Source organism: Colobus angolensis, unplaced genomic scaffold, assembly GCF_000951035.1.
Source record: "Colobus angolensis palliatus isolate OR3802 unplaced genomic scaffold, Cang.pa_1.0 Scaffold2, whole genome shotgun sequence".
In the NCBI taxonomy this organism is placed as follows: domain Eukaryota; kingdom Metazoa; phylum Chordata; class Mammalia; order Primates; family Cercopithecidae; genus Colobus; species Colobus angolensis.
The window spans coordinates 19,998,227-20,013,104 of record NW_012115154.1 but is presented as its reverse complement, the minus strand read 5'-3'; the positions used below and the strand labels follow the sequence as shown (position 1 = coordinate 20,013,104).

Sequence of the window (14,878 nt, the reverse complement as noted above, 5' to 3'; positions counted from 1 at the left end):
TTTCCTTCTATTACAGAGATGAACTCCAACTACTGGCCCCTCTGGACCTTAGTGCTGACTTGCCAAGTACTCCAGGTTCATGCCGGCTTCGGTGATCCACGTGAGGCCCTTACGCATATACAACAACGGCAAGGTAAGCCCTGTGATTGCTATGGGGGATATGTGACCTCCCCTCCAAATAAGTACCTCTCATTTTACGATTTACTGGAATGAGGAGTAAACGAGAAATGAAGAGGTGTATGCAGGTGCAGAGATCATTCTTCCTCAGGAAAGACAAGGTTACTTGTCGTGGGTAGTGACAGTTGCCGGTGTCAAGAGACTATTTCAGCTAGTTATTAATTTACATATTTCTTTATAAAAAGACACCCAAGTATACTTAAAAGATACGATGGGCCATCAGGAAAGGCGCCATTGAAATATTGGAGTAGGAATAATTAATGTTCGAATAATAGTTGTCATTTGCTATCTATAGGGAATGTAGGGCCAGAAAAAGAAATATACTGACTCTCCAACTCTGCCTGTATAATACACAAAACTGATCACAGTTATTAGATCATGAAAGGAGGTAAACTCCTTGAGCCATTTTCTTAGAGTGCAATATAATAAAACAAGGAATAATCAACCAAACAGAATAAAATGTGCCAAAGGCATGGGTGTTATGAATAACGCCCGGGTCCAAAGGGAACTTGAGAATGAAAAAAACAAAGCAAAAAAAAAAAAAAAAAACTAACAAGCTTAAGAGGGACCATCAAATAGAGGCTTGGAGGAAATGATATTATTCTAGATATTTTTATATGCATAATCAAGTATCTGAAGCATTATGAAAGAAGTCTGCTTGGGAACTTTAAAAGTGAACAAATAACTGGCCAAAAGAAGGAAGGAAAAGAAAGAGAAAATAAAATCTAAAACAGAAAAAATTGGAAAAAATAACTACTGAGACAGTAAAAATAATAGATTTAAAATATTATATTAATTTGATATACCATACATCAGAAATAACAAAACATATGGTATAAGAACCTAATATTTTAAAATTAAATATATTTATTTTAAGAAGTAGAGGCTAGGCACAGTAGCTCACACCTATAATCCCAGTGCTTTGGGAGGCCAAGATGGGAAGATTACTTGAGCCCAGGAGTTCAAGGCCAGCCTGGGCAACATAGCGACACCCCATCTCATTAAAAAAAAAAAAAAAAGTAGAGATGGGGGTCTTGCTATGTTGCCGAGGTTGGTCTTGAACTCCTGGCTTCAAATAATCCATCTGCCTCAGCCTCCCAAAGTGCTGGGATTACAGGTATTAGCCACCACACCAGGCCAAGAATCTAATATTTTATTAAATGTTTTCCATTTTTATAAGAAGCCCCATAAATTGTTTATTGCATGTGCCACTGGAATGGTATGGGATGTTCATGTAGGAAAACGCAGCATAATTACCACAGCATTGTGTGTGACAAAGTTAGGTTTCACTCTCTATAGCTATTTTAAAAATAAAATCTGAATTACCCTTAGTGAAAGTTCCAAATTTTCTCCTCCCCAAAAATCCATATCCTTGTCATACTGTCCAATTCATTAAAATAATGCTGACGTATAGCAAAAATTCCTCCAGACATTGCAGGTGACCTAGAAAGGGGACATAAATATGAAATTAATTTCACAGAGAAAGTCATTCTGTATTCTCCTCAAAATTATATTGAATTAGTAATAACTTATAGTTTAAAATGAGAAAACAGGCCGGGTGTGGAGGCTCATGCCTGTAATCCCAGCACTTTGGGAGGCCAAGGTGGGTGGATTACAAGTTCAGGAGATCGAGACCATCCTGGCTAACACGGTGAAAGCCCATCTCTACTAAAAATACAAAAAATTAGCCAGGTGAGGTGGCAGCTACTTGGGAGGCTGAGGCAGGAGAATCGCTTGTACCTGGGAGGTGGAGGTTGCAGTGAGCTGAGATCATGCCACTGCACTCCAGCCTGGGATGATAGAGCGAGACTCCGTCTCAAAAAAAAAAAAAAAAAAAAGAGAGAGAGAAAACAATACTAAAATTATCTTATTATACATTTAAGTATATAAAATTACCAAAAACCACAACTAACAAAAGCAGGCAATAACTTTTACTTAGCTCTCACCAAAATATGTATGCGATATATTCTAAATGTTTTCGTAATGAGAAGGAAAATGATACTTGGAATATGAGTTTCCCATGAGGATGACAATTGAACTGGGTAGTAGGGTTCAGAGCTCTCCCTTTCTAAAGATATTAGGTGAATTATAATATTTACTTCTGGACAAACCATAATATTAAAAAGCATCTTGTTTTGTCCACCAATAGTAGGGCCAAATAATACCAAACTAAGTCATTTGAAAATAGTCACAGCTGGGTGTGGTGGTTCACACGTGTAATCCCAACACTTGGGAGGTCGATGTAGGAGGATCGCTTGAGGTCAGGAGTTCAAGACCAGCCTGGCCAACGTGGTGAAACTCCATCTCTACTAAAAATACAAAAATTAGCCAGATGTGGTTGCCTGCACCTGTAAATCCCAGCTACCTGGGATGCTGTGGCATGAGAATCACCTGAACCTGGGAGGCGGAGGCTGCAGTGAGCTGAGATCATGCCACTGCACTCCAGCCTGGGCGACAGAGTGAGAATCTGTCTAAAAAAAAAAAGAAAGAAAGAAAGAAAAAGAAAAAAAAAAGCAAGAAAGAGAAAATAATCACGAGTTCACATTCATTTGTTCAAAAAAGTATATATTGAGCACCCATGTTTTAGGGATACGAGTCACTCAACACACAAAGCAAGACCCATGTGTACGGGAAAGGGTAGGGAGACCAATTAGAGGGGTAACAGTGGTCCCAGAGAAAAATAATGGGATCCTGGATAAGAATGCAGCAATGTAGATAGTAAGATGCGTTTGAATTCCTGGTATATTTTGGAGACAGAGCTAACAGATTTGCTTATGGGTGGGGTGTGGGTGTTGGAGGAAGAGAAGAGTCAAGGCTGACTCCAGTGTTTTTGGCCTGCACACCAGATGGACGGAATTGCCGTGCACTGAGATGAGAAATACTACGGGTGGAGCCGGTTTTTGGCAGGAAGATTCTCTTCGGGGTATGTTTGAGATGTCTATTTGGCATTCAAGTGGGGCTATGAAGTAGGTAGTTGGATGCAGTTGGATACATGAGTCTGGAGTTCTGAGAGAGGTCAGGGCTGGAGACGTCCTTTGGGAGTCATGGATGAAGTGGATGAGAATCACTGTGTGAGTGAGTGGAGAAGTGCAGAGGACCAGCCCTGAGCCCTGGGTGCTTCAACATTGACAGTTGAGAGGAGGAGGGGAACTGGCAAAGGAGATAGGAAGGAGCAACCAGGGAGGGAGGAGAAGGACCAGGAAACTCTGGCTCCCTGGAGGCCCAGGGAGACATGGGTGTCCAAGAGAAGGGCGTAGCCAGCAGCATCCAACATGGTGGATGGATCAGCGAGATAAGGACCGGAACTGAGCATTGGACTGAACCATAAGAAGGTCATGAACAAGTCTTAACTGTGAATGGCAGGGGGCGAAGCCTGATGGAAGTGAGTTTAAGGGAATTGGAGATAGTGATGGACAAATCTTTCTAAGGCTTTAATACAAAAGAGAGAAAAGAGGATGTAACTGACAGGAAGTGGGGTCAAAATAAGGTGGTTTTAATGTTGCAGTTGGCAGAGATAACAGGATAACTGTATTCTGATAGGAATGTTCCTACCTGGTGCACTGGGCAATGTGCATCACGTCTGTTGCAGTAGGTGCTGTCTGTCCTGTCTGGTGTGCTGGGTAACATGCGTTCTATCTGGCACTGGTACACTAGAAGGAGACTGTGATTCCAGGCAGCCCAGAAAGCCTGGAAGAAAATGCTCACTCCCCTGCCATAGCACTGTCCTGATTGTCTGTTTTTACCTGCCTGACCTCCCCTCTAGACTATACACATTTGAGGACTGGGATCATGTTTCCTATCAATACAATGCCTGGCACATGATAGGTAATCAATAAATATTCATTAAATTTACAAATTAAGTAATTTCACAAAACAGTTTTTTTTTTAAGTTATGCCATTTTGTACCATTGAAAATAGGGTGAAAAGATGTATGGCTCAAAGGATTCGAGTTATATCTTCCTTTCAGGGGAGAAAGTGTTCACTCTAAAAATCTTGAAGTCACTGAGTGTGTGTGTGTGTGTGTGTGCCTGCACACATGTGCATGTATGTGTGCATCTGTCTCAGCAGGAGAAAGGTTGGGTAGTGGTTAGTAAAGGCTGTAGTCTGAGACAGCAGGGAGAAAGTGAAAGGTCCTTGCTCTGCCCTTAGAAAAGGGCAGGGGGCTCGGGGGAAAGGACGTGATCCTTGGTCATGGTGATGCCTGCATATCAGGGAGTTGGGCAGGTCTTGAGTTATCATTGGCATAAGCCCTAGGCATGATTTTTCTTTCTTTTTCTTTTTTTTATTTTTTGTAAGTTTTCCAAAACTCACTGCACCTAGCTTATTTGGTCATCATTAGAACTATGGGAAAAATGTATCTTCAGATATGAATGCTAATTAATACTATGATTAATATGTAACAGATGCTGGCGAGGATAAGCAGAAAAGGGAACGCTTGCACACTGTTGGTAGGAATGTCAATTAGTACATCTATGGAAAACAGTACAGAGATTTCTCAAAGAATTAAAAGTAGCACTACCATTCGATCCAGCATTCCCACTATTGGGTATCTTCCCAAAAGGAAAGAAATCATTTATATCAAAAAGATACCTGCCACTGTATGTTTATCACAGCATTATTCACAATTGTAAAGTCATGAGATCAACCTAAGTGTCCCTCAGTGGATGACTGGATAAAGAAAATGTGGTATATGTACACAATGGAATACTATTCAACCATAAAAAAGAATGAAATTATGTCTTTGGCTGCAACGTGGATGGAACTGGAGGCCATTATCTTAAGTGAAACAATTCAGAAACAGAAAGAGAAATACACATGCTCTCATTTACAAGTGGGAGTTAAATAATGTGTACACACGGACATAGAGTGTGGACTGACAGGCACTGGAGACAGAAGCGTGGGGACAAGAGGGCAGTGGATGACAAGAAGTGACTTAATGGGTACGGTGTACATTGTTTGAGTGGTGGATACTTGAAAAGTGCAGACTTCACCACTAGGGAATATAACCATGTCACAAAATTGCCCCTGTACCCCTTATATTTATACAAATAATAAAACAATAAAATAATAAAATAAAATGTATTTTTTCTTTTAACCTTTAAAAATAACTTTTTTTCTTATACATATTATTATATATTTTAGTGTAACATACGATTATAATATATGTAATATGTATTATATATTACATATAATATGTACATATATAATCACACAAAAGTATCATACTAACAGAAAATGTTGTATGGTTTGATTTTTTAATTTAACATGTGAGAAGTTTTCTTTTTAGTTAGTTAGCCCTTGAAAACTTTACTTTTAATGATTATGTGATAGTCCATAAAAATGAATATACTTTATTTTTTACCCATCTCAATAGTATTGAATATTTATGTTGTTTTCAGCTTTTTATTAATATAAATATTGACACACTATATACATCTCCTTGCTTATTTCTGACTCTTTTCAAATAAAATCAAGTAAGTGCATTACTGCATCAAAGAATAAGGATATTTATAAGATTCTTAATTTGCATTGCCAAATTGTTTTCAAAAAGGATGAACCAATGTATATACACGAGCTGTGTATTAGAATTCTAAACATTTTACCATTTAGCAAATAAATATTAGAAATACAGTTTCCATGTTGAATATCAGTTATTTTTACATTAGAGCCTAAACATGTTTTATATGTGAGATGGAAATATTACAAAAATTATAAACCAAATTTGTGTAATTGGAACACCATAGCTATTTCTTACTAAAAGTAACTTTATTTAAAATCATTTTGAGATAACTCAAAAGATTAATGCTGTTTTTTATTATTTTTTTTATTTTTTATTTTTATTTATTTATTTTTTTGAGACGGAGTCTTGCTCTGTTGCCCAGGCTGGAGTTGTTTTTTATTTTTATTGAGATTTCTACATATTACATGTTATTAAAATAAAGTACACCTTTGTTCCGAAGTCTGTGACAATACCCTATCTAATGTTGATATTGATCAGATCACTTCCTCTGTGTCAAGGCTTCTGCTATGTGTTTTACATATATTGGCTCATTTAATCCCCTCGACAATCCTAAGAGACATGTGTTAATTATTACTATCACTGTTTTACAGATGAGGACATTGAAGCTGAGAGAGGTAACTGTGCCAACTGAGGGCTGTCTTAATGTACAATTCCAGACATGCTATTGACCTTATGGTCTTTATGTGAACAGTATCTCCTGGATATGTGCAGTGCACAGCTGGTGCAACTGTACATGGCAGCCCTAAACCACTAACAAATGATGGAGTCCCTCCTGCAAACTAGGTCTGTTTGACTTGAGCTTTTAGTCAAAATTAAATATTGCTCCTCAGAGTCATAATTGAATCCATATAGGATTGTGTTCAGTACCAGCGAATCAAAGAGTTAAAGATCATGTGAAGATAAATGTCATATCACATTATATATTGAGTAGTAAGTGATTCTATTGACAATAATTCCATTACTGTATTAAAGACTTCTAGAAACAAGTAACAGAACATTTTCATTAAGCCCAAGAACTTGAAAGAATAATCTCTGGAGGCGTTTTCCCCTGGGTCTCAGTACACATATGCTATATTTTTCCAAAACCAGAAGAAATCTCACCGGATTGGTTTAGTAGGTCCTTCTGGTCCATCCATCTCATAAGAGAAAACATTATCCCATTTAAATTGTAGGTTCCAGTCAAAAGCTCCCCTTACAACAGGAGAGGGCTTATACTCCAGAGTTCTATCATCAATGACATCTATCAGGGGGCACACCACCATTTTGGGGTCGTTGGCAATGGCATGCAGCAGGGGCTCCAACCATACTCTGTTCACTTCGCAGTGGCTGTCCAGGAACACCAGAACATCCCCTGGGGAGGCAAGAGCAGGGCAATGTTAGTCCACATAGCTGAAAAATACGGCAAACCAAATCACAGTTCAATGCAATGAATATTTCTTGAGCATTTACTGTGTGTTTGGCTCTTACAGTGCTTTCAGTTTCATTGGGAGGAAACAAGAAATACATTATTATGTGCAAAAATATGTGACATCATGTGCTATAGATGGTCAGAGGAAGCCAGTAATTGTGGGTTAGAGAGTGGTTTTGGGGAGAATTCTAAAGGAGCAGGTGGAACTGAACTGGACTTCAATTTTAAAAAATGATTTTAACTTGGTCTTGACTGATCAGCTTAAAATTAGCAAATTTTTACTGAGAGGACACCGTCTTAGGCATTGAGTTTGGTGCATGGGATGCAGACATGCATCACGACTTTTGCCCGAGTTCAAACTTTTTTTTTTTTTTTTTGAGATGGAGTCTTGTTCTATTGCCCAGGCTGGAGTGCAGTGGCATGATCTTGACTCACTGCAACCACTGCCTCCCGGATTCAAGCAATTCTCCTGCCTCAGCCTCCCAAGTAGCTGGGATTACAGGTGCCTGCCACCACGCCCAGCTAATTTTTGTATTTTTAGTAGAGACGGGGTTTCACCATGTTGGCCAGTCTGGTCTCGAACTCCTGACCTCAAGTGATCTGCCCACCTCAGCCTTTGAGTTCAAGCTTTAGTGGGGACCTATTCTGCTTAGAGGACATGGGAATAATTGGCATAAAGTAAAGAAGGTATATTATTGAACTACACTAGGGGCCTAATGTAGAAGGAACCCCAAACTTCAAGTAGCAGAGTTTAGACTTTTTCTTGTAGCCAATGTAAAATCATTAGAAAAGTATAAAAAAATCCCATGTTTCGATCAAGACTTAATATGGCAATAATCCCCATACTAATCTACAGATTCAGTGCAATCCCTACTGCAATCCCAGCTGGCTCTTTTTAAAGAAATTGATCCTAAAAGTCATACAAAAAGGCAAGGGACCTAGATTAGCCAAAATAATTTTGAAAAAAATAAGGTTGAAAGGCTTTCTGATTTCAAGGCTTACTACAAAGTGATAATAATCAAAACAATGTGTCATTGGCATAAGGATAGACACAGAAACCAGAAATAAACCATGTGTCTATGGTCAATTGATTTTTGACAAGGGCCAAGACAATTCAATGGAGAAAGTATAGTCTTTTCAATAAATGGTGCTGAGGCAACGGAATATCCACATGCAAAAAGAATGAAGTTAGACCCCTAACTCATATCACACTAAAAATCAAATCAAATGGATCACAGACCTACGGTAAGAGCTAAAATTATAAAACTCAGAAGGAAACATAGGCATACATTTATGACCTTAGGCGAGGCAATGGTTTCTTAGATATGACACCAAAAATTCAGGGGACATAAGAAAAAATAGATATGTTGGAATTCATCAAAAGCAAAAACTTTTGTGCTTAAAAGACACAATCAAGAAAATGAAAAAAACGGCTGGGTGCGGTGGCTTATGCCTGTAATCCCAGCACTTTGGGAGGCTGAGGCGCGTGGATCACCTGAGGTCAGGAGCTCAAGACCAGCCTGGCCAACATAGTGAAACTCTGTCTCTATTAAAAATACAAAAAAATTTAGCAGGGTGTGGTGGCGGGTGCCTATAATCCCAGCTACTTAGGAGGCTAAGGCAGGAGAATTTCTTGACCCCAGGAGGCAGAGGTTGCAGTGAGCCAAGATCGTGCCACTGCACTCCAGCCTGGGCAACAGAGCAAGACTCAGTCAAAAAAAGAAAGAGAGAGAGAGAGAGTCCACAAAATGGGGGAAAGTATTTCCAAATCATACATCTAATAAAGGACTTGTATGAGAATATATAAAGAATTCTTACAAGTTAGTAATAAAAGGACAAATAACTTGATTTAAAATGCGCAAGAGATTTGAATAGACATTTTTTCAAAGAAGATGTATAAATGACTGATAAGCATATGAAAAGATGTTCAACATCACTAGTCATCAGAAAAACGTTAATAAAAATCACAATGAGGTATCCCTTTACATCCACTAAGATGGCAAGAACGAAAAAGACAGACAATAGCAAGTGTTGGGGATGTTGTAGAGAAATTGAAACACTTGTCCAATGCTGTTGGGAATGATGGGTGAGAGGGGAGGAGTACAGGGAGCAGGAAAGTTCTTTCTTGCCTGGACTTGGCACTCTCTGGGCTGAGTTCTCTGAGGGTGTGGCTGACATAGTAATTTTGAGGACCTCCCCTCCCATCCCTGGTGGTCTCTTGTTGGCAGTTCTCACAAACTGGGCAAGTGCATTCTATTCTAGTGACTCAGTCTGTCTTCTCAGCTCCTTAAGCTCCTGTGTTCTGCCTCCAGCTTCTCTGCTGAGACCTGTCCATTCTTCTAGATAGTCCTACCAGACACCATCTAAGATGATCCCTATGGCTCTCTCTCTCCAACACTGCCAAAGCAAACCCTGCCATAAATACAGCTACTAACCTAAAAGCAAGTGTCCTTTGTTCTACAGCTGGTCACAGTCCTTTTATCCTTTTGATTTTCAGGCAAAAAACTAACATTAGTTCACTTCTCCTCAATCCCAATATATTTCCAATTTTATTGTATTGATGTCTGAGAATGTGCTGAATTCATATCAAGTCTCTCTCACTAGCTTTCTCCAAAAATCTCCTTTAATCTCTGATAATATGACTCAATGTGGCTGAGCCATCTCATTGGTTCTCAGATTTCTATTTCGAAATGTCTTTATCGTAACAGTCTAACAACTCACTTTGGAATATTACAGATTTGATTTTCATGCCTCAACCAAAACCGAGCTAACAAGAGTCCCATTTTTAACACATAAAAGTTTTCATACTATTGGCAGCACACACACAGTTTTATACTTCACATTTTTCACCTAAAATAGCTTCTATAATATTACATAACATGATTAGCATTTTAAAATCATGTCTACTAATTTGATAGGTGAAAAATAACATCTGGTTCTCCTAAGAAGATGTACAAATGGCTAGCAAGCACACGAACAGATGCACAACATCATTAGTCATTAGGAAAAGACAAATCAAATGCAAAGTGAAGGACCACTTCACTTCCATTAGGATGGCGAGAACTTAAAAAATGAAAACTAAGTTTTGGCAAGGATATGGAGAAATCTGAACTCTTACACACTGCGGATGGGAGCGTAAATGGTGCAGTCACTGAAGAAAAGAGCTTGGCAGCTCCCCCAAAATTAAAGCTGGAATTACCGTAAGACCCAGCAATTCTACTCCTAGGAACATACCAAAAGAATTCAAACAAACGTATGTATGTGCGTGGTCACAGCAGTACTATTGACAACAGCCAAAAGATGGAAACAGCCCAAATGCCCATCAATGGATGACTGGAGAAACAAACTGTGGTATATCACAGAATGGAATATTATTCAACCATAAAAAGGAAGGAAGTACTGATACATCCACCATGTGGATGAACCTCAAAAATATTATGCTAAGTGAAAGAAGCCCAACACAAGAAGTTACATATTGTATGATTCCGTTGGTATGAAATACCTAGAAAGAGACAGAACACAGATTGGTGGTTGCCAGGGACTGGAGGGAAGAAGCTGCTTAATGGGTAAAAGATTTTCTTTTCAGGTAATGAAAATGTTTTGGAGTTAGAGGTCATGGCTATACAACATTGTGAAGGTGTGAAATACTCAATTGTTCATTTAAAAACGATTAGTTTTATATTAATCTCACCTCAATTTTTAAAATCTGGTTAAATTTTTTTTTATCACTGATGAGGTTGAATTGTCCACGATTTGCTATTTGTAAATGAAATTTTAATGTCCTTTGCCTATTGGAGTAGTTTTGTTGTTGTTGTTGTTTGTTTGTTTTTTGAGATAAAGCCATGCTCTGTCACCCAGACTGGAGTGCAGGGGCACGATCTTGGCTCATTGCAACCTCCACCTCCCAGCTTCAAGCAATTCTCCTGCTTCAGCCTCCCAAGTAGCTGGGATTACAGGCGCCTGTCACCACGCCCAGCTATTTTTTTTATTTTTAGTGGAGATGTGGTTTCACCATGTTGGCCAGGCTAGTCTTGAACTTCTGACTTCATATGATCCACCTGCCTCGGCCTTCCAAAGTGCTGGGATTATGGGCGTCAGCCACCATGCCCAGCTTGGAGTCGTATTTTTAATGGATTTTAAATGTCCTTTTTACATACTAAGAATATTAACTTTTTGTCTTGTTATATTTCCCCGAGCCTATTGTTATTTAATTTTATTTTTATTTGCAGCAATTTTACATTGTTTTTGGTTAAAAAAATAGACGTTTTTCAGCTGCCTTTTCCATTGGCTTTAAGCTTTGAAATTTCTTCTTTATTCATAGAACAGACAAGTATTAAGCTATGTTTTTATAATTTGTAATTCTCCTTTAAGAAGTTTATGATGGTGATGTTTTTAAAGAGACAGTCTCACTCTGTTGCCCAGGCTGGAGTGGAGTGTCGCAATTATAGCTCACTATAACCTCCAGCTCCTGGACTCAAGCAATCCTCTTGCCTCAGCTTCCTGAGTAGCTCAGACTACAGGTGTGCACCAACACACTCGCCTAATTTTTTAACAAAAATTTTTATAGAGATGGTGTCTCACCGTGTTGTCAGGCTGGTCTTAGAACTCCTGGCCTCAAGTAATCCTCTTGCCTTCGCCTCCTAAAGCGCTGGAATTACAAGCATGAGCCACCACACCTGACCATGGTTTGATTTTTTAAAATAAAATTAACATTAATCCAGTTATTATTTATTTGGGTTATGGTATGAAATAAAGACCTAGAATTTTCCCAAATGGCTAATTGTTTAAGCAGCATTAAACAACAAATACAACAAAAACATTTGAAAAGTCTTTTTCCATACAGATTTGTAGTATCTCTTTATTGTACCGTTAATGTGACAAATTTAAATATTTACAACTTTGAGGATTCTAATGACCCAGAAAGACCATAAATGCAGTATTAAAAATTGCAAAATAATTTAAAATTATACTTTATTTATTTATACGTTTATTCAGGTATTCCTGAATGCTGATTTAAATTAAAAACATGGGGGAACAGGCCACCTAGCACCTACATTTCAATGAGATTTTATTTTCACTCATCATAAAGTATTTAATGCGGGAAACTTACATCATATAAGGAGAGTAAAGTAGTGGTGAGGGTCCCTCTTCAGCTGATTTCTCTCCTTCACAGGAATATTTTGTGGGAATCTGAAGTTTCTTGTTAGGAAAGGACAGTTGCTCTACTTCTGCCGCCCTTGAGAGTTTTGGAAAGGACTGTGCTATTTATCGTTTTTAGAGATAGCCTATCATTCATGTGCTAGATGACCTATCACACATTCATCAGATTCTCTTTTGGGCCTGCGACGAGTAAAGGGAATGAGGTCAAGCCTGCCTGATACAGGGATTTTTCCCCTACCTGCTTCCAGAGAGTGTTTGTGGAAATATTCTAAACAGTTCCACTGCTCCCTACAGTCTGGAGTTGGGAGCTACATTCTCCAACTTACCCTGTGTAGAAGCTTATTTTCTGCTCTCCTGTAGTAGTCCATTTGCACTGTTTCTCTAGGGATTGTGGATTGCAAGGTTTGTTAACTTGTTTTTTGAAAATCAACAAATATCGTATGTATCAGTTTCACAGTATTTCCTGTTTTTCTCTATTTTGTATTTATTTTTGTTCTTTGGTTAGTGTCCATATTTTTACCCTTAAACATAACTCATTATATATAATTTATTTTACATAACATTAAAATTCTCAGTTTGGTCTCTACAACCAAGCATTTTTAAAGTCTTAAAAAAGGTGTTTTTTTTTACCTACACATTATGTTATTGCTATATCTTTTTCTTATTTGTTTTTTGAGATGGGGTTGTGATGTGTTACTCTGTTTAGAGTGCAGTGGCATAGTCATAGCTCACTGTAACCTTGAGCACCTGGGCTCGAGTGATCCTCCTCCCTCACCCTCTGAAATAGATAGGATTACACGCACGGGCCACCACGCCTGGCTAATTTTTGCTTATTTATTTATTTCTGTAGAAATGAGGGCTTCTCATGTTTCCCAGGCTGGTCTCAAACTCCTGGCCTCAAGCAATCCTCCCTCCTCAGCCTCCCAAAGCACTGGGATTACAGGTGTGAGCCACCTCACCCAGCCTGTTATTGCTATGTATTTCCAATTTTTTGGTATTGGTGTTTAAGAATGTGGTGTGCAAAATCTACGTCAGGGGATTTACAGAGAATCTGTGCTTAAGCATATAACCAGTTTTTGTAAAACACATAAGCATTTCTATTTAACTCGCTATAAATCTGTTAAACCTAGCCATTTGGATTTTGTAAAAAGAAATCAAAGCAACGATACTATTAAACATTCTAAATTTTGTTTGTATGCTACATCCTCATAATCTGGTGGTGGGATGATGCTGTCTACTGAGATGGCACCAGAATTCCTGGGTTTGAGCCTCGAGTGACGTGACCTAGAGCCAGTCTCTAATCTTTCGGGAGCTTAGCTTCTTTAACTGGGATAAAAGGCTGATGAGTTCTAAAACCTCTGAGAGCCTTTCCACCATTAACATTTTGTATTTTATTACTTTTACCCTGTCTTTTAATTGTATGTATTTTATCATTTTGAAGCATAAAATTCAATGTTTATGTTTTAATTATTTGTTTGTACTAACTACTGTATAATAAGCATTTATTTAGTATATACTGCAAAAAAAAATGTAGGTAATATCCTTATCTGATCATTGTAACAGCCATGTTAGTTCGATAGCATCATTCCCATATTTTGGATTAGGAGGCTGAGGCTCAGAAGAGTGGCTTGTCTAACTCTCCCTGGAAGATACTGCTTCCCTGCAATGTTACTGATAGAAAAAAAAAACTCCTTCTCCCAAACTGCGTGAACCCCGCATCACTAGCATTTCATCATTACCCATGGTTTAATCATCACTCATGTTTGCATGTTTGCCTCCAAACCATGACACTTCTGCTCCCATGCAAAAAAAAAAAAAAATCATGCCAACTGATTGTAGATTTATTTAGATTGAAGCCATCTGGTTGTAACATTCTCTTTCTTCTCCACTTTGCCTTCTCATTCTCCTCCTTGGGGTTATCTATCTGCCTGCATCTCAGGCGGTTTCCTTCATGCCCTGCAGGTACAGCACAGCATTCACCGCAGGCTGTCCACCTCAGCTCCTGCAATCTGTGGGCGGCTTCAACAGCCATGTGGACAGCATCACTGGCTCAAAGAAATGGACAGATAGTGATGAGAATTATGAAGAGAAAGAAATGGAGGGAGGCTGGGCACGGTGGCTCACGCCTGTAATCCCAGCACTTTGGGAGGCCGAGGCGGGCGGATCACGAGGTCAGGAGATCGAGACTATCAAAAAAAAAAAAAAAAAAAAAAAAAAGTGGGAGGGAGGCTGGGCACGGTGGCTCACCCTGTAATCCCAGCACTTTGGGAGGCCAAGACGGGAAGATCACCTGAGGTCAGGAATTCAAGAACAGCCTGGCCAGCATGGCAAAGACTCATCTCTACTAAAACCACAAAAATTAGCTGGTCATGTTGGTGCACACATCTGTATTCCCAGCTACTCGGGAGGCTGAGACAGAAGAATCTCTTGAACCCAGAGGTGGAGGTTGTAGTGAGCCGAGACATACCACTGCACTCCAGCCTGGGTGACAGAACAAGACTGTCTCAAATATAAAAGTATGAAGAATGAGGAAATTCCACAGGCATGGTGGCACACACCTGTGGTCCCAGCTACTCAGGGGGCTGAGGCGGGAGGCTCACTTGAGCCTGCCT

The 14,878-nt window shown here is 39.1% G+C and overlaps 1 protein-coding gene across 1 annotated transcript in view; it reads right to left on the bottom strand.

The window, feature by feature from the left end:
- GALNTL5 (polypeptide N-acetylgalactosaminyltransferase-like 5) overlaps positions 1-14,878 on the bottom strand; it is a 71,358-nt gene that overhangs the window by 12,085 nt on the left and 44,395 nt on the right. Inside the window, 3 exon segments of the mRNA XM_011941518.1 lie at positions 1,504-1,565; positions 1,568-1,620; positions 6,800-7,049. Coding sequence (XP_011796908.1) covers positions 1,504-1,565; positions 1,568-1,620; positions 6,800-7,049 — 365 coding nt within the window.